The sequence below is a fragment of the Salvelinus alpinus genome, chromosome 4 (genome assembly GCF_045679555.1).
Source record: "Salvelinus alpinus chromosome 4, SLU_Salpinus.1, whole genome shotgun sequence".
NCBI lineage: Eukaryota > Metazoa > Chordata > Actinopteri > Salmoniformes > Salmonidae > Salvelinus > Salvelinus alpinus.
Window position 1 is genome coordinate 5263024 of NC_092089.1, and position 20721 is coordinate 5283744.

At 40.3% G+C, this 20721-nt stretch overlaps 2 protein-coding genes across 3 annotated transcripts in view; both read left to right on the top strand.

Annotated features, from left to right (window-relative positions):
* The first annotated feature begins 2255 nt into the window (after nucleotides 1–2255).
* Nucleotides 2256–7925, top strand: osr2 (odd-skipped related transciption factor 2). 2 transcript variants are annotated; one of them, XM_071395574.1, is made up of 4 exons: nucleotides 2256–2577; nucleotides 5210–5922; nucleotides 6351–6450; nucleotides 6917–7925. In XM_071395574.1, the coding sequence occupies exons 2-4, from the start codon at nucleotides 5270–5272 to the stop codon at nucleotides 7097–7099; spliced, it is 936 nt and encodes a 311-aa protein (XP_071251675.1). In that variant the 5' UTR covers nucleotides 2256–2577; nucleotides 5210–5269; the 3' UTR covers nucleotides 7100–7925. The 2 variants fall into 2 exon arrangements, with proteins under 2 accessions (XP_071251675.1, XP_071251676.1); XM_071395575.1 differs by having other exon boundaries at nucleotides 6999–7925.
* Nucleotides 7926–14835: 6910 nt separating this feature from the next.
* The window catches only part of LOC139572810 (intermembrane lipid transfer protein VPS13B-like), a 920449-nt gene continuing 914563 nt past the window's right edge, over nucleotides 14836–20721 (top strand). Inside the window, exons 1-3 of the mRNA XM_071395592.1 lie at nucleotides 14836–14967; nucleotides 16537–16695; nucleotides 17926–18069. Of these exons, the coding sequence (XP_071251693.1) occupies nucleotides 16549–16695; nucleotides 17926–18069 (291 nt within the window). The 5' untranslated portion in view covers nucleotides 14836–14967; nucleotides 16537–16548. The remainder of the gene's footprint in view (nucleotides 14968–16536; nucleotides 16696–17925; nucleotides 18070–20721) is intronic.

Below are 20721 nucleotides of genomic sequence, written 5' to 3' on the forward strand. Positions count from 1 at the left end.
TTGTGGTCTATCCTGTCAAGGAGACCAGGGTTGACCTGTAACCCTGTCCTCTCCATTTGATTAACCCGGAGCGGTTGGTCGTTCATTAGTTTCATTCGCCCAACGCGCTGGTCTCGTTGTGTCTAGGTCTAAAGGCAGAACACAAGCGGTCCACCGCAGCGTCTGTATGATCCAGGTCCTCTCTCTCTCTCTCTCTCTGAGTGATCGGTTTCCTATTGTTTCTTTATTGATTTATCAGGTAAACGACTGTTGTTTTATACAAATATTCAGAGTCTTAATTGTAGTCAGAGCGTCAACACTTAATAGACATTGGAATTTCGAAAATGTAGGCTAGATTTTCTCAACGGGGTAAAGAAAAGTTACCTCCACGCATAAACCTATAGATTCACTAATTTCAACAAAATGTTATTACGATGATCGACTGTTTTTTGTTGTTGTTACTGTATAACAATCGCAGTATTCTACTGAAGATAGATCGCCTCGGCCTGAAGTCCATTACATTAATGAAACGTCGAATAGAAGACCAGGCCAATGAGCAGTGAACGACGTCACTCAGTCGTGTCTGTCATGCACCAATAGGCGTCGCTGCAGACCTGTCATTCTGCTCGACGTGCTCTGCGTGCTCTGAGGCTGCAGCTGTAGCTTGCTGTAGTAGTCGTCATTGTCCCATTGTAGCTACAGTCATATGGAGGGGTGAAGCAACAAGTTACACATACAATGAGCCCCTCGTTCAATTGATTAAAAAAAGTATAATAATTTAACAACAACAAAAAAAGAAGCAAATTCATTGATGAGAAATGAATACCACTATTCCCCTGTTGGATTTATAATGTCTATTCGACCTACATGTTCATTGTAGCATTATATTTTGCATGTTGTGGAATATCTCAAAGCCATTTATTGTCTAACTTTCTGCCATTTTACTGAAACTTTTTCTAATCAACCTATTAGTGAACGATCATCAAATGACTGAGAGTTCATATTCAAGACTGATTAGTCCACCTGCACCACGGCATTTGTAAAGAGAGAATTCAACTGATCGGATACATCGTGTGGAAATTGTTCGATAAACAGATCTACATATCAAAGACAGAATTTTCGATACTGACTTAATTAAAACACATTTGTCTTATCATGAAATGTGAAAATCATTATTTGTTGGCTAGAGAGAGCGGCGCGTCTTAGCCTCGTTCCAGTTTTTTAATTAATGACAGCTTTCTGTGTATTACAACATGATGTAGTTCTATCTAAAAAACTAAACTAAATAAAACCAAACATAAAACTCGGCGTGTCTCATTCTGGAAGTAGGTCGGATAATTATTTTGGAAGTAGATGGTAGCCTAATTATTATCTATAGCCTAGGTGATTATATGTTACTAACAGTGTCGTTTTTTTGTTTGTTTTTTTGTAGAAAATAAAATCCATTGGAAAGGAATCTTAGATTTGAATGTAAATAGAACCAGCATATAATATTTCTTTAAAATGGTCATAATTTAAATAGATACGAGACTATTCGGTGTTGATATAATGTAATGGTCGCAATAACCTACTGTCTGGCATTAACAAAAGACTATAAAGGCTTGTGGTGGAGGTGTTGGAGGGTGACAGTTACTTATGTTGACGCTTTACATGTTACTCAGAGGTCGTTGTGTTTAGCGGGTTATTCTATATTCGACTCTGAGCTAACAGGACAGATGTGGAGGGAGAAGAGAGAAAACAACAGGCATTGAAACACGTTGTGAAAACAGCAGAGTAACGGTTTTCTTTGGCATTTCTGTACTCCGCTGCTGTTTTGGGGAAGTTTTGTTCGGGCTTTACAGCTCCCCAATACATAACCTTTACCACAATTAGATAAAAACTATGTATTGTGGTGGCTCATACATGTGCCCTCTATTTACGCAATACGCATGGTTTATAAACTTTTCATAACCACATCCAGTCGTATTTAAATCACGTTTTAAATCACCTAAAAAAGAGTTCATTGGTTTGAAAATAGATCATGTTTTTCCCTCGTGTTATTTCTATGTCTCACAAGAAAATGTAACCATTTAAAACATTTTTAAAAAGGTATAGGCTATCTGTATGTAAAGTGTCAGATGCAGGTTGCAGTGAGCTGTGCTCGGTCCCCAGTTGCTATCCAAACACAAATAAACAGAGAAGAACATTGGAGTTGAGCAGTGCGGAGAAGGCGTGGCGGAGGGCGGGCTGAGCACGCCGAGAGCCCCGAGTCCTGAAAAGTGAAGGGACCTGTGCTCTCCAAGCCACTACAGCCCAACTCCGAACCGAGTAGAAACAGAGCAGAGTACGGAACTCCTGCGCCTGGCGTCGCTTCAACTCTATATAGCGATCGTAACTTTCCCCCCCCTCCGATGACTTCTTTGCCACAAGTGCGCAAAGTATTACGATTCGCAACAGATCTGGTTCTGCGTGGGTATGGCGATGAGACTTACATGGACGAAGTTGGAGAACTTTCGCTGACGTTAAAGTGGAGTTTGTCGCCTCTCTTAAAGGCATTGTGGATTACTGAAACACAGCAGAACTAACTGCGGAGTGACCTTTGGCGTCTGTTTATTGGGGGTAAGATTATGTTTCCATGATAAGTTGCTCTTTAATAGATTACATTTACACTCGTGTTGAAACAGGTAGTGATAGTCCATGACAATGAGATCCTGAGTAGCTTACTACTTGAAAGTTCAAACGAGTCCATGCTGTCAGAATATACATATTTGACAGTGTAAAGTTATGTGTCAAAATACTTGGACTACAGTCAAAGTTTAAAAAAAAGAGAGAGTAGCCAGAGATCATCAACTAGATTTAACCGCGGAACGATGTGTTCTTGAGCGGATGGTCAGCGGGCCGGAACATAATTACAAACAATTTGTAGACTGCAAATTGACCGCAAGAACCCCAAACGGATATAAAATTTTGACTAAAACATAATCATTTCAAACATTTCAAACCTTGCTTACGTTTATATAAGGTCACATATATATTTATATTATGCGTGGGAAATACTTTGGAACAGATTTCCAAAATTAAAATCACTTGGAGCTGATTTGCTGTTTAAAAAAAAAAAAGTATTTTATGTCAAACAATAAAAAATAAAAATAAAGTTAATAAATAAATACATTGGTGGGCCAAATAAAATCACAAGGCCGCCAGTTGGGCAACCCAGGCCTATACGACACAACGTATATTGCTTGTCATTAAACTATTACGCAAAGGCTATAGGTTATTGTAAAACTACAAATATCCTTATCAACAGCATGCTGACCGGAAGTTTTGTTACAGCTGCCCATTTCTGGAAAACATCCAGCTCACCATGACTTTAGAGACAAACTGTTTATGCCCTTTCATCTCATTGGCCAGTCAAGAGTTGTCCTATGCTTGTGAACATAAAGTAGCCTGAGGTCAAGGACCAAACTCTGCCCTTTCTCTGTCCACGTGTGAACGTATAGCTAGCTATAGGTGACACACAAGTAGCCTGTTTGATACAAGTCAATCATCTGTAAATTAATAACCTAGCATTTACTCACTCACTCTAACCCGTGTGAGAATAAATCATTCCATTGGCTAAAGTTAAAACTAACGTGGGAAAACAGCTTAAATTTGGGTAAAATTCGATTATTATGAATGAGTCATACTTTTCAGACGAATGCTCAGCAAAAGGGTTGCCAGTCCTCGCTGGTTTTTATGCGCAGTGGTTTGCTGCTGCAGTAACTTATAGAAACGTGAAACCTCAACGAGGAGCACTATCCAACACCTCAAAACCACACTGCCCAAAACGGTAGCTGTAAATGGCACGTTCTAAAATAATATTTATAAATATATTAAATTCATGTTCACACACAGTCTAAAGTTTAGCATTTTACGCAAGAAAGTGAACATTTTAAATTGTTTGAGAGGAATACTATTTATTTACACCTCAATAAAACAACAACACACGGTCTACATAAGTATTGTGCATGGAGAGAGTTACACGGTGAGCTTGTTGGTGGGTTTGGAAAGCATTACTTTACAACTTGGTGTCATTACACCACTTGTGTGCATGTAACCCTCAGTCATTTAACAGTCCCATAGTATTATCATACAGTTCTCATAATCCTCACCCCACAGCACGTATAGTCTATGTACAAGAGTATTTACAAAGGATGTGTCGCAAATAATGTCTTTCTCTGACGTTGCAAAATGGTGAGTTTAGGTTACAACGACATTCTATAATCGTTTTTTAGGACGAAATTTACAACAAAAGTTAATCTAGTTTGTAGGCCATATACGCCTTTGTTTTCAGAGATAAACATCGCCCAGGGCCTTAAACATGACTCCAATAGCCTAGAAATTGATTTTACAACAAAAAAAATGGGGGTAAAGTTTATTTTAGGAGATAAGCAACCCCCTTTTTATATGTTGTTCTCCGTTAACACACCTAAAGGGAATAACACGTCTGATCACTTCTGGCAAGATTACAAACTTCCAAGTCTGTTGACGTAATAATACATTTAATTAGGCCCTTGTGTTGTTGCACACGGCATTGGCGAATATAATGGCAGGATTAAAGCAATGAGTTGTTTTAATGTATCGTGGAACATTTCATTGGGAGTGACAGCAAGCCCAGTCGAGCGCATCAAAAACAAAACGTCTCCAACTTTTTTTTATTTTTGGATGCATAACATATATTTATGTTATTAGAAGGAAAAACCATGTGCTCTAGAAAAAAAAAATGAACGAAATGTATTTTCACCAGCCAAACATTCAATTTGCACTTTGTGCACAAAAATATATATAACCTGAACGCTCTCAACATGTCTCTATAACAAAATGCTTTATAACCAAATAGGAATCTGTTCGCCTTTAGACGGTATGCAACGGTATCTTAAATCTTGAAGCAAATTAGTCACTGTCCTTGATCTCCACAATGGACGTAAAGTATTAAAACACTGAATGTGAGATAATCCAATATCAGCCCTTATTAAGGCCGTTCTCAAGACGGTTGTAAATTAATTAAATGTCGGCTAAAGTCAAACGGTTGGAAAAGCTCCAATGGAAAACTATTTGCAGCATTGTGCAAAATGCACAGAAACAGTTTGTTGTCATTAACTCTATGCTTATTTTGACTGTCTAATTGCAGTATTTTCTAGATCTATATTGTGCCATATTGTGGGTTGATGGTGAACTCATATTCGTTTTGTATTGTTCATGTCTCCAACAGGACCTTCACCGTGGTAGAGTTGTGCCGAGGCCCGAAACAGTGAAGTATTTAGCCGCCGAGATGGGGAGCAAAGCCCTGCCCGCTCCGATCCCTCTCCACCCGTCTCTCCAGCTCACCAACTATTCCTTCCTGCAGGCGGTCAACGCCTTCCCGGCCGCCGTCGACCAGCTCCAGGGACTGTACGGCCTTAGCGCGGTGCAGACCATGCACATGAACCACTGGACACTAGGCTATCCGCACATGCAGGGACTGAGGTCGACTATCACTGAGATGGCTGCCGCTCAGGGCTTAATGGATCCCCGGTTTACCTTCACGGGGCTACCGTTCACCGCACACCTCTTCCACCCCAAACAAGGCATTACTCACTTTATCCCCGGGCTGCACAAGGACCGACCACCGCGCTTTGACTTTGCCAACCTGGCCATAGCTGCCACTCAAGAGGACCCGCCGAAGGCTGGGGATCTTTCAAAGTTGACAGCGGGGCTCGGGAGCGCGATCTCTGAGTTCAACAAACTGTCGCCTGATAGGAAACCCACCCGGGGAAGGCTTCCGTCAAAGACGAAAAAGGAATTTATTTGCAAGTTCTGCGGCAGGCATTTCACCAAGTCATACAATCTTCTGATCCACGAGAGGACTCACACAGACGAGCGGCCTTATACCTGTGATATCTGCCACAAGGCCTTCCGAAGACAAGACCACCTGAGAGACCACAGGTAAGAAGCTCTGAATGTCTGGGATGATATTGCTGTTGTTTTATTTGAAAAAGGAATAAAAAAAACGACGTTTTGATAGCGGTGTGTACGGAATAGCGTCATGTCACGTTTTGATCGTGTTTTATTCATATTCATTTGACTTTGTTCACAATTCTAACTTTGTAAAAGCACTGAAGACTTTTTTTTCTTCATATGTAGGTATTTTTTTGTAATAGCTATGTTGCGTGCACTGTGCAGAGTAGGACTAGTCCGTATTCCGAGAGGGAGCTAAAGCCCTTTTACGCACAAGAACACAGATCAAGTTGCACAAATGGCAGGCTTCTTCTCAGCATGACTCAACCGCTTTGGAAAAAGCCACAAAGAAGAAATGGCGTTATATGAAAGGTGTTCCGTTCTAACCGCGTCTCCTCTTGTCTTCCCATTTCCAGATACATCCACTCCAAGGAAAAGCCTTTCAAATGTCAAGAATGTGGGAAAGGATTTTGTCAGTCTCGAACTTTAGCCGTTCATAAAACATTACATATGCAGGTGAGTCTTCCATCCAAACCTATATCGTCTGCCATCATAAAAAGAAACAGATTTATTAACACCATTTGATACCAATACAACATGTATGTGATTCAGCAAACTATATGAGGCACGAGCTCACATATCTGTGTACTCATGTTATTGCACGCGTCATGTCTTACTGCAGACGTCACTGATCAAATTTGGCATATTTTCTGAAACCTAAAAAAAGTATATATTTATTTGGATTGCCTGTATGGATAGTGATTGTGTCTCGACTATATTTGGCATGTATGGCAATAACTGAATGATTCTGATAAGCAGTTGAAGGAAATATAGACCTACAGACGATCATTTTGTTAGAGCACAGTTTACTTTCAGCACAATGTCAATAACTGATTTGAAGATTCATATTATAATACAATACATATATTTAGCTAAATAAACTTAAAGGGAATAATCCTTTGCTTGCTTTAAATCTAAACAGGAATCTCCTCACAAATGCCCCACATGCGGAAGAACCTTTAATCAAAGAAGTAACCTGAAAACTCACCTTCTCACCCATACAGACATCAAGCCCTACAGCTGTGACCGCTGCGGAAAGGTGTTTCGGCGCAACTGTGACTTGCGACGGCACAGTTTGACGCACACTCCGCATCCGGACTACTAGGCGATCTGAGAAGGCTGATGAACAGCCAAACAAACAGACAAAACAAAACGGACGTTATTAACAGAGGAGACGACAAAAACATCGACGAAACGTTTCTTACTTTTTCCATTGAAAGAATATAACAAACTGAACTGTGGACAAGCAATATTACAACGGAGTGATGGACAGTACTGCGTGTCCAGTGAAAGTCAACGAGCCCAGACAGAGACAGACCGCTCTTCCTGCCTCTTCTACCTGTAAATATCAAGACTTTTGGAGCCCATGTAAATCATGTATTTTTTATTATTTTTTTTGTTTGTCCTTGAATTAAAAAGTTGTTTAAAAAAAACAACTCTAATGTTTAAAGTATGTTAAATTGTATTTTAGAAATAAAGCAAGTTAAATATTCCCATTGGTAAAAAAAAAAAAAAAAAGTATTTGTTTTATTCCATTGTTCTTTGCTGCGTAAAAAGGGAAAGGAATTGGTCATGAAGTGACGGAATGAAAAGAGAGTATAGAACTCCTTCCTACATCACCACCTTATCGTCTTTGACACACAAACACATACTTCATTGTGTACGCAGGCTGACAACTTGTTATTTTAACACGCTTTCTGATGGGAAATTAAGGAGGCATGATGTCGCTTATAGTAGAATAAAATAACATGAGTTGGTGCACAACCCAGAAAAAAATATATTTTGTGTGGTGCTGACGAACAGCGAATAAACTATAAGCTATAAAACAAATAAAGAGAGTCACACACTCCATATATAAACTCCTAGTGATGTTTTGTTGTAACTTATAGTGATAAAAATAACATGCCATAAATACAACTATCTTGGCCAAAGTAACATGTAAGACCTATTTGAGAATGATTCTGAGTATTACTACAGTAGTATAACTACAGTAGTGGTATTATTGTTGGTGTTACTATCATGGTGTTAGTATTACTACAGTAGTAGTATGACAGTAGTATTACTACAGTAGTATTACTACAGTAGTGGTATTATTGTTGGTGTTACTGTCATGGTGTTAGTATTACTACAGTAGTAGTATTACAGTAGTATTACTAAAGTAGTATTATTGCAGTAGTATTACTACAGTAGTATTACTACAGTAGTGGTATTATTGTTGGTGTTACTATCATGGTGTTAGTATTACTACAGTAGTATTACTACAGTAGTAGTTATTACAGTAGTATTATTACAGTAGTATTACTACAGTAGTGGTATTATTGTTGGTGTTACTATCATGGTGTTAGTATTACTACAGTAGTATTATTACAGTAGTATTACTACAGTGGTAGTAGTATTACAGTAGTATTATTACAGTAGTATTACTACAGTAGTATTATTACAGTAGTATTACTACAGTAGTGGTATTATTGTTGGTGTTACTATCATGGTGTTAGTATTACTACAGTAGTATTACTAGAGTAGTGGTATTACAGTAGTATTATTACAGTAGTATTACTACAGTAGTGGTATTATTGTTGGTGTTACTGTCATGGTGTTAGTATTACTACAGTAGTATTACTACAGTAGTAGTATTACAGTAGTATTACTAAAGTAGTATTATTGCAGTAGTATTACTACGGTAGTATTACTACAGTAGTATTATTACAGTAGTATTACTACAGTAGTATTACTACAGTAGTGGTATTGTTGTTGGTGTTACTATCATGGTGTGATTAGTAATAGAGTATATTATAATTATAATATGATCCTATCTATATGACAGCTGACAGAAGCTCATTAGCCGTTCAATTAGCAGCATTAGCAGCAGGGCGACACGTCATATCTGATATCATTATCTCCACCATGGCCTCTGATCGCTACTGATCATTATTATACATTTAAGAAGCTGCAGAGTGGGCCCACAGTGGCAGGAGGACACGCACAATTACACAGAAGGTTTATTATTTACATTTTTTATTGAAAACATGTATTATTATAATTATTGTTATTATTATTATTATTATAGATCAAGTATTACAATTATTATTATTAGGATATTACTATTACACTACTATATAATTGTTAAGTTTTACTAGTAGCCTATAGCCTACTGGTATTCAGTTATAGTATGTAGGCCTATTATAATCGTGATTTTCTTAATCGTCTATTTTCATATTGTTCCAGATCAAGACAATAGTTGAATGTCTTTCCACCAACAGTAAGGAGACAACATCTTTGATCAAGTGTAAACGCAAATAATAATTCACATGAACATCGCTGCTATTGCTAAGACTTCTCAACTCTTGGAAACGAAATGCGTAAAGCCTCCAAAGATTTTGTAATTTTCAAGAAAACAGATTTTTTTGTTTCCACGTTCAAGTGCTTCGGTAAAAACAAGCGTGAGGTAATATAGTGTTCTCTCTCTCTCTCTCTCTCTCTCTCTCTCTCTCTCTCTCTCTCTCTCTCTCTCTCTCTCTCTCTCTCTCTCTCTCTCATTGTGAAAATATGTTCAGCAATGCACATTGCACAAAACCTGACTTACAAAAAAGTACAAATGAAAAAAAAAAAACGAACAGTGAACAGAATTATAATGAGGCCTACCTATTCAACGCTGATCGTTGAATAATAAGAGATAAGGCCTGACTCTTGACCCGGAAGTACTGTTTTAACTCCGTCAAAAATGATAGGCCTACCTCCTATTTTCAAATCAAAGTGTATTTGGTCGCGTAGGCCTGCACAGATTTGCAGATGTTATCGCAGGTGCAGCGAAATGCATAACCTAAAAAGCAACCGCTTTCGATCGGTGCACTGAATTGAGCCACATTCTACTGCGGTGCAACAGCTGACAGAAGTAGTAATATTATAGAGCAATATAAAAACAATAACGCAACAGCTACAACAATGGAACCCATCGTGACAATAATCAGAAGCATACTACGGATGAAAGACAACTGGTCCTGTATCTCGGCCTAACTGTACAAATGGGCCACAGGCCTAGTAATAATCGTGTGTATATTAAATCAGGCATTTCGTTGACAGGAAATGCAAACAATAATCGACATTTCAATGATGTAAGTTGCAATTATGTGATACTATTTTTCTATTTGATCTAGTTTCCTTTTTTAAAATTATTATTATCTGTAACCCTTTTGTTTATACGTATGATAAACAGGAAAACAGGAGACAGGAACGAAGAACTTAATTTAGAATTAATGGAACAAATGACCTACAGTGCTTTAATCTTAATAATACTAATAATACCATTACAATATAACAATATTATTACATTTATTTGTAAATTATTATTATAATTTTTTTTACAATATTTTAGTAATACATATATGTAATAACAATACACACATTTGGGCTAAATAAAATGAGGCCTATAAGAATACACTTGAATAAAAAAAACACAACAATTAACTATATATTTTTCAAAATAAATATTTAACACAACTAACAAACATTGCTAAGTCCTAAGCATGACGTCAGTAACACATCCTAATGTCACCATCCGGGTCTGTTCTTTCCAAAAGAAGTTCGATATTCAAAAATTACACACTCAAGCTCACGTCATAATCGAAAGCTATATTATGACGACTGCTTGGCAACAAGTGTGCTAAAACAACCCGAGTAACAAACCCCTAAACGCTGTATAAGTGAGTTTGACGTTTAATCTGTCTCCACATTAAGCCCCTTCTATGTAACACCGCCCCGAAGCTTTCCCACTTTGAAAAGGGAAAATAACCTTCTTAGGAAGGTTAAACTGTAGCCTGAAACGCCATGGGGAGCCCGAAGATTTAGGGTGAAACTCGAGGAAAGTCGATCTTTTAAAGGAACAAATATAGAGCTGTCAGATGTCCTGCCGTTGACAGGAGCATTCACAAACGGCACAGTATTTTCACATATTCTCAGACCTCTTTACCAGTCCATTTGCTATTCATTTCTATTGGTATTTTAGCCCTTCGTGTTTTGAAGAAATGTGATTGTTTTTAGTCAAACACTTCAATCCAGTGGGTATAGCCTGACTTTATTTGCAGTGACAAAGGGTTTCTAATATTATGATTGGACATCAAAGGAGCAGTTACATCGACTATTGGCTGAAACAAAATCCTCTCAAAGGACCAGTTACATCGACTATTGGCTGAAACAAAATCCTCTCTTTAAATAATTTCAGTGTAAGGACACATGTTTAAACCCACGCCAAGTCAGTGTACACATCATTGGGACTAAGAATTGGAAGTCACATGTCTAACTGAAGAGTCAATAGTTACAGTATATTAGGGCCAGGGTTAGGGCCAGGGTTGGGGCCAGGGTTAGGGCCAGGGTTGGGACCAGGGTTAGGGCCAGGGTTAGGGCCAGGGTTAGGGCCAGGGTTGGGGCCAGGGTTAGGGCCAGGGTTAGGGCCAGGGTTGGGGCCAGGGTCAGGGCCAGGGTTGGGGCCAGGGTTGGGGTCAGGGTTAGGGCTGTGTCCTCACTAGCCTTATCTCACTGAGAGAGGATAACAGCTAAGTGCTCAATAGCCTCACTTACCCCTGACTCTATATATCAACAGGACCTGGCGTTGGACAACCAGAGCAGACACCAGGCCTGTTTATTATGCACCAGACTTTTATTATGGTAATATAACAATAGATACCAGAGACCTTTATTCTGGAATAAATTACAAACTAGACAGAACTATACGAGTCATACATTTTGTTACATAAAAGGAACATATCTTTTTTCATTAAAAAGGCAATCAGCATTAGAAACAATAACAAAGCGGCCTCCCCACCCCTGTTTTGGTAAACAGCTGAGGGATGAGGCTGGAGAAATGTAACCACTCTCAAATTCATAGACAGAACTGTGGAAACAAGTGTTGGACCATCCATGATATCAACATGATAGTTTTAACCTAGTTTGTTTACATTTTCTGTGTATACAAACATTTTTTTATTTTTTATTTAACCTTTCTTTAATTAAATAACTAAACATTGGATTAAAACAAGTTTACAGAGCCTTCAGAAAGTATTCACACCCCTTGATCTTATCCACGTTGTTGTGTTACAGCCTGAATTTGAAATGGTTAAAATGTATATATGTTTTGTCACTGGCCTACACACACAATACCCCATAATGTAAAAGTGGAATTATGCTTTTTGAAATTCTTACAAATTAATAAAAAAGGAAAAGCTGAAATGTCTTGAGTCAATAACTATTCAACCTCTTTATTATGGCAAGTATAAATAAGTTCAGGAGTCAAAATGTGCTTAACAAGTCACATAATTAGTTGCATGGACTCACTCTGTGTTCAACAGTGTTTAACATGATTTTTTAATGACTGCTTCATTGCTGTACCCCCACACATATAATTATCTGTAAGGTCCCTCAGTTGAGCAATGAATTTCAAACACAGATTGAACCACAAAGACCAGGGAGGTTTTCCAATGCCTCGGAAACAAGGCGACCTGTTGGTAGATGGGTAAAAAAAAAGCAGACCTTGAATATCCCTTTGAGCATGGTGAAGTTCTTCATTACACTTTGGATGGTGTATCAATACACCCAGTCATTACAAAGATATAGGCGTCCTTCCTAACTCAGTTGCCGGAGAGGAAGGAAATCGCTCTGGGATTTCACCATGAGGCCAATGGTGACATAAAAACAGTTACAGAGTTTAATGCCTGTGATAGGAGAAAACTGAGAATGGATCAACAACATTGTAGTTACTCCACAATACTAACCCAATTGACAGTGTGAAAAGAAGGAACCCTGTACAGAATAAAAATATTCCAAAACCTGCATCCTGTTTGCAACAAGGCACAAAAGTAATACTGCAAAAAATGTGGCAAAGCAATTACCTTTTTGTCCTGAATACAAAGTGTTATGTTTGGGGCAAATCCAATACAACACATTACTGAGTACCACTCTCCATATTTTCTAGTATAGTGGTGGCTGCATATTTTTTTAAATTTTATAAAAAAATTATTTAACTAGGCAAATCAGTTAAGAACACTCCCAATCACAGCCACATGTGATTCAGCCTGGATTCAAACCAGGGACTGTAGTATCACCTCTTGCACTGAGATGCAGTGCCTTAGACCGCTGAGCCACTCGGGAGCCCGAGTGTTATGGGTGTGCTTGTAATCGTTAATGACCGGGGAGTTTGTCAGGATAAAAAAATAACTAGTTGGATTTAATCACAGGCAAAATCCTAGATGAAAACCTGGTTCAGTCTGCTTTTCACCAGACACTGGGAGATTAATTGACCTTTCAACAGGACAATAACCCAAAACACAAGGCCAAATATACACTGGAGCTGATTACCAAAAAGACAGTGAATGTTCCTGAGTGGCCGAGTTACAGTTTTGACAAATCTGCTTGACAATCTATTGCCAGACTTGGAAATGATTGTCTAGCAATGATCAATACCAATTTGACAGATAATAATAATGGGCAAATATTGAACAATCCAGGTTTGCAAAGCTCTTATAGAGTTACCCAGAAAGACTAACAGCTGTAATCACTCTTATAGAGTTACCCAGAAAGACTAACAGCTGTAATCACTCTTATAGAGTTACCCAGAAAGACTAACAGCTGTAATCACTCTTATAGAGTTACCCAGAAAGACTAACAGCTGTAGTCGCTGCCAAAGGTGATTCTAACATGTATTGACTCAGGGGTGTGAATTCTTATGTATATTAGATATTTCTGTATGTCATTTTCAATACATTTGCAAACATTTCTAAAAACATTTTTGTCCACTTCGTCATTATGGGTTATTGTGTGTAGATGGGTGAGAATAAAAATATATATTTTTTATATATGTTGAATTCAGGCTATAACACAACAAAATGTGTAATAAGTCAAGGGGTATGAATACTTTCTGAAGGCACTGTATATTTTGGGTTCTGATGGGGTGTGACAGTGGAACCAAGCTCATGAGGCATTTATAAGTTATATTCTTCAAGAATCAATGGGTACATATAATTCATTTATAAGTCCAAAAATGGATGTAGCAACTGCTGATTGTCCTTTTAAATTTATTTGGCTATATATTTGTCATACATTTCATGATTAAAAGGACACGAGAGGAATAAGTTGTGTGTGATTTGTAAAACTACACATGGAAATAGGGGAGAAGTTTTAATATGAAATGGAATAAACATCAGAATTAAACAAAATTCTCAAGCAGTAATCAAGTGGTTTAAAATCAGATTATTTTCTTATATTTGAAATCTCCAGAGAAAATGAACATAACAGTAACACAATAATAAATGCATTGACCTTTGTGATCTACTATTTTTCATTCTATTGTATTGAAATCAGACATTTCAGAATTGCTGGGAGAAGTGATCAAAAATGTCGACAATGACGAGCAGGTGACACCTGCAGACTTCTGGAGACTAGAATCTAAAGACTACGCATCCGTTGAAATATTTCAGCGTGATGACGAATGACACATTTAGTTTCTATTGTTCATTCCTATTCCAAGTATTCTGGTGCAACATTTTGAGACATTTTGATTGTAGCCATACATTTCCTACTATTAATCTATTTGATTTGAATTACTGTTACATTTCTAGAATTAAAATCAAACCATTCATGACCTAAATTCAAGAAGCTGACTAGACTCAAATCTTAAAACGCAATCGTTTTGTGTTTCAATTGCGCTTGATAAATTTACACCATTTTGCTCTGAACCAATCCACTATGATTTATGAATGAGAGGAGGCTAGGAAAGGGAACCGCGTAAATCTATTGGTTCGGTCCCATCACGGGGGGCGTGGTGGTTGATACCTAACTAGGAAATGACGACACGACAGTTAACACGCGGAAGTTCTGTGTTAGTTGATGATGACGTTTGCCTGAGACAAATGTGCCTTGCTTCAGCTAACGGGATGAATTAACTAGTGTGCTACCGAAGAGATTCATTGAAACTGCAGCAAACAAGTAAGGGACATAATTGAGTCTAAGTAGAGACAGCAGTCGTATAAGCGTCGTTTACTTGGCTACTGAAATGGCTAGACATCTAGCTAGGCTAACGTTAGCAAGCAGGCTAGGACTGGAGCTAGCCAACACTTTTCCAGAATGCAACACGACACCTCTTTATGATAGTCCAATAACTAGTCAGCTAGCGAATTAACTCTAGCCAGCCCTATTAACTGCTGCTAACTAGATAGATAACTAATGGTACGAGCCAGGCTCATAAGTTTGTTGAAACTTGCATGCTAATTGTTCTAGCTAGCTGGGTTGCATTGTATGGACTCAATCAACAATATTATGATGTCCTTTTTAAAGGCGCTTCATGGTCAGTCTGATGTCTGCATTGGCGGTGCGGTATTTACGGCGATACGGCCTCTGCAGAAGTCAGGGCATTCATACTTCTTGCGCTTCGGTAGAGCAGTTGTGAAGGAAGACGTCCGGGAAGTGAGTTTGTGTTTATACAGGACTTCCCGCCCTCACCTACAGTCAACCAATCATGTCAATGCGGAGCTACACGAGCCCTCCTTGTTGTTACGAGGCGCATGGCGATGTGGTGGCCTCTTCATGCCTCCAGAGGCTCAGCAAAATGCGTCTCATCATCCATACTGCGCCTCCGACCACATTCCAGATTAAACATAAATTGTCTTTAATCCAGATGAAAGCGTCAGTACACATCAACTACACCCATAGAGATAGATAGAGGAATCATATATATATATTTTTAAATCTGTGCCGCTGTAGCGTCAGTGACGGCATAGGTAGCGCTATTCAGGCTACAACTCATAGGAATCCCCACCCAGTTGACTACTTTGACTACTTTAAAATGTCGTAAGTATGGTGGAAGCCCTTCATGGTGCTGCCCATGCTTAAACGGCCCATTGGCCACTAGAGGCCTCTATCATTCTCTATGGCTACACTATCTAGCTAGCTAGGTGCCAGGCTGTAGTGAGCTGTCACAGTTCAAATCAAATTGTATTTGTCTCATGCTTCGTAAACAACAGGTGTAAACGAACCATGAACGGGTCCCTTTTCCAACAATGCACAGTTAAAGATAACAAATACAAATAGCGACACGAGGAGTAAATACTCAGTGAATAACGAATAACAACGTTGATAAACTCAAGTCTCACTACGTAGCAAAGCAAGCTAGCAAATGATCCACACTCAAGTCACATAGATTGGATACATGACAAGGCAAAACAACATGATGTTGAGTGAGGTGGTTAGCTATACAGTTAGTTATGTAACTTAATGTTGTCAAACTAAGGACGATCTAAAACACACATTACCTTGTGACTGGTTCTACCAGTTCTCTACAGTCCTGCATCTCTAGCTATGGCAGTTAGCTTGACTGGAGGGCTTTTTGAAGGGCTGTAGGCATGGCTAGCTAAGGATAGCCCTCGGTTACCAGATATGTTATTTGGCTAGCTCAACTTGCTTTAGTCAACCTTTTTTTTAACTATGTGTTGTGACTTGGAATGACTCCTTGCCCCCAAAAATGGACTGACTTTCTTCCCTATTGGGTTTGTGGTCCAGGACAGAGGCAGGATGTTGGAGTCCTATGTCACGCCCCTGTTGATGACCTATGTGAACAAATACATCAAGAACCTGAAGCCCTCTGACCTGCAGCTGTCGCTATGGGGAGGAGACGTAGTACTGAGCAAGCTGGAGCTGAAGCTGGATGTACTGGAGCAGGTATGGAATAATCCTGGAATTAATCTGGAATAAAGCTTATTAACACTGTAATAACACTGTAATAACACTTAGTAATGTTATTGACTTTGTATCTGCTTTTTTCCTGAGGTAACTTTATGAACGCAGGTCAGGCCAGTCTCAATCGTTGTCTGCTCTTTTCCTGAGGTAACTTTATGAATTGAGGTCAGGTCAGTCTCAATCGGAGTCTGCTCTTTTCCTGAGGTAACTTTATGAATGCAGGTCAGGTCAGTCTCAATCGGAGTCTGCTCTTTTCCTGAGGTAACTTTATGAATGCAGGTCAGGTCAGTCTCAATCTGAGTCTGCTCTTTTCCCACAAGAGGTCACTTGTTCCATCGACCGGTGGCTAGACGTGTGTCACACTGCCACCTGTCTGTTCCTGCTCAATAGTGACACCCAGGGACACGGACTGGGATCCTACCAGTGCTGATGTCAACATAGTCTAGTCTGTGTCCAGTGCTTGATGATGCGGCGAGAGCAGAGTTCTTGTTCAGATATTGAGACCTTTACCTTTTGGGACGGCAGGTAGCCTAGTGGTTAGAGCGTTGGGCCGGTAACCGAAAGGTTGCTGGATCGAATCCCCGAGCTGACAAGGTAAAAATCTGTCGTTCTGCCCCACTGTTCCCCGGTAGGCCGTCATTGTAAATAATATTTTTTCTTAACTTAATACATTTTTAAAAATAAATAAAAACCAGAATGAAATCATGGCCTAAAGGCTTAAACATGGTCCCCAATCCAATTCATATTCAGAAGGTTTCCTGTTGACTTATTCTGTTCAGAAGTTAGAAGAGATCGTACCCTCATGTCTGGTCAGTTGTCCACAGGTGATATCCTGTAGAGATCGTACCCTCATGTCTGGTCAGTTGTCCACAGGTGATATCCTGTAGAGATCGTATGTCTGGTCAGTTGTCCACAGGTGATATCCTGTAGAGATCGTACCCTCATGTCTGGTCAGTTGTCCACGGGTGATATCCTGTAGAGATCGTATGTCTGGTCAGTTGTCCACGGGTGATATCCTGTAGAGATCGTATGTCTGGTCAGTTGTCCACGGGTGATATCCCGTAGAGATCGTATGTCTGGTCAGTTGTCCACGGGTGATATCCCGTAGAGATCGTACCCTCGTGTCTTGAACATCCCTTAGCATTACCAGACCCAGGCTCCAACCCACTGAGCCAACGCAGTGACTTTTTAAATGTTCATCTCTGTTTCTAGGAGCTGAAACTACCCTTCACCTTCCTGAGCGGTCACATCCACGAGCTGCGTATCCACGTGCCCTGGACCAAACTGGGCTCCGAGGCCGTGGTTATCACCATTAACACAATGGAGTGTATCCTCAAACTGAAGGATGGCGCACAGGTTAGTACCGCTGGTTATTATATTTATACAGGAGCCCACTGATGCTATGTGCACTGCAGACAAGTGCAATACTCCAATTTAGTGCATACTGTCATGGCATTCCAAAGCTGGTGCATTTCTGAGTCTACAGTCTTGCTGTATCGCTGGAAGAAGTTCAGACTCCTCTACCCAGAACCCCCTCTGTCTCCGCAGCAGTCCAAACAGCTCATGACTTAGTTCATCACATTCTAGACTCCTCTACCCAGAACCCCCTCTGTCCCCTCAGCAGTCCAAACAGCCCATGACTCAGTTCATCACATTCTAGACTCCTCTACCCAGAATCCCCTCTGTCCCCTCAGCAGTCCCAACAACCCATGACTCAGTTCATCACATTCTAGATTCCTCTACCCAGAACCCCCTCTGTCCCCTCAGCAGTCCCAACAGCCCATGACTCAGTTCATCACATTCTAGACTCCTCTACCCAGAACCCCCTCTGTCTCCGCAGCAGTCCAACAGCCCATGACTCAGTTCATCACATTCTAGACTCCTCTACCCAGAACCCCCTCTGTCTCCGCAGCAGTCCAACAGCCCATGACTCAGTTCACCTCTTTCTTCGTGTTGGCTTAGGGTCTCAGGCAGGGGTGCTCATTTGGACTAATTTGACACGTCGTTTCTCGTCTTGCCGCTCCAATTCGAAGGTCTGCGTCTCCAATTGAAAGGTCTGCGTGTCTAATGAGCGTCCGTAAAGCCGATTTAACCACGGTGCCTCAGAGAGGCAGATTAAAGCTGACTGGAATCACAGCCTGTTAGTACCATTATTTTGTTGTGTTGTAACGTTCCAACCCAGACAAAGGGGTTAAAAGGTGTTAATTTGACAGGACTAAGTAGCAGCTGCTTTTATCTTCTTCATCAATGCTTCATCATTCTTGCTGAGTCTGGGTGAAGGAATCCCCTGAAGAAAATAGGACAACAGAGAGCAGGGCTGAGTGATGTCAACTAACTCTCAGGCTGTTTTTAGAGCAGGGCTGAGTGATGTCAACTAACTCCCAGGTTGTTTTTAGAGCAGGGCTGAGTGATGTCAACTAACTCCCAGGCTGTTTTTAGAGCAGGGCTGAGTGATGTCTACTAACTCTCAGGCTGTTTTTAGAGCAGGGCTGAGTGATGTCAACTAACTCCCAGGCTGTTTTTAGAGCAGGGCTGAGTGATGTCTACTAACTCTCAGGCTGTTTTTACAGCAGGGCTGAGTGATGTCAACTAACTCCCTGGCTGTTTTTAGAGCAGGGCTGAGTGATGTCCCAGGCTGTTTTTAGAGCAGGCCTGAGTGATGTCCCAGGCTGTTTTTAGAGCAGGGCTGAGTGATGTCCCAGGCTGTTTTTAGAGCAGGGCTGAGTGATGTCCCAGGCTGTTTTTAGAGCAGGGCTGAGTGATGTCCCAGGCTGTTTTTAGAGCAGGGCTGAGTGATGTCCCAGGCTGTTTTTAGAGCAGGGCTGAGTGATGTCCCAGGCTGTTTTTAGAGCAGGGCTGAGTGATGTCCCAGGCTGTTTTTAGAGCAGGGCTGAGTGATGTCCCAGGCTGTTTTTAGAGCAGGGCTGAGTGATGTCCCAGGCTGTTTTTAGAGCAGGGCTGAGTGATGTCATGGTCTCTCTATACAGTTTCTTTGTTATATTCTCGTCAGGTTTTTCTAAACGCTGTTTGGGGGGGAATGAAAGCGGTGTTGGCCGCTGCTTTAAAGGAGCTCTTCAATGAAGAGCACATTGGGGAACTCAAGGATGACAGTGGCCTCATGTTATTCACCCTGCCAGAAGGAAACATTCTACAAATGCTCTTTTTAATTTCTCTGTAAATGTGGCTGGGTTTATTTCAACCAGTCAGGTTTTAGCATCAGGCAGAGAGATTAGTAGTAAACGACTATTTAAAAAAAAGCGGCTGTCTTTGTGAGTTCGGGGTTGTATAACTTGAAGCCAACACAATTGCTCACTGCTCAGCAAATGTACTTTTCAGAAACGAGGACTGATCGCCAGCGACCAGAAATATTCAGAGAACTTTTCGGATTACAGTGTTGCTTGTTAGGCCTAATTCCACCACTGCTATTTTTTACTATTGAACCGTAAAATGTATTTGGCAAGTGACTAAAACTGCAGTTAAAAGCTGTGTATTGTTAGTCAGTAGTGACATTTTACTACGATCACTTATTACATGAACTGTATCTTCCAAATGGCACCCTGTTCCCTACATAGTGCTGTACTTTTAATCAGAGCCTTGGTCAAAAGTAGTGCACTACATAGAGGAAGAGGGTGCCATAGGGTCCTGGTCTAAAGTAGTGCACTACATAGGGAAGAGGGTTCCATAGGGTCCTGGTCTAAAGTAGTGCACTACATAGGGGAAGAGGGTTCCATTTGGTCCTGGTCAAAAGTAGTGCACTACATAGGGGAAGAGGGTTCCATTTGGTCCTGGTCAAAAGTAGTGCACTACATAGGGGAAGAGGGTGCCATAGGGTCCTGGTCAAAAGTAGTGCACTACATAGGGGAAGAGGGTGCCATAGGGTCCTGGTCAAAAGTAGTGCACTACATAGGGGAAGAGGGTGCCATAGGGTCCTGGTCAAAAGTAGTGCACTACATAGGGGAAGAGGGTGCCATAGGGTCCTGGTCAAAAGTAGTGCACTACATAGGGGAA

What these genes read in the sequence shown, in the direction of transcription:
- osr2 (XM_071395574.1), top strand. Translation starts at nt 5,270, where the DNA reads ATGGGGAGCAAAGCCCTGCCCGCTCCGATCCCTCTCCACCCGTCTCTC. An exon ending in GACCACCTGAGAGACCACAG is followed by an intron (nt 5,923 to 6,350) that starts GTAAGAAGCTCT and finishes TCCCATTTCCAG; the next exon opens with ATACATCCACTCCAAGGAAA. An exon ending in ATAAAACATTACATATGCAG is followed by an intron (nt 6,451 to 6,916) that starts GTGAGTCTTCCA and finishes AAATCTAAACAG; the next exon opens with GAATCTCCTCACAAATGCCC.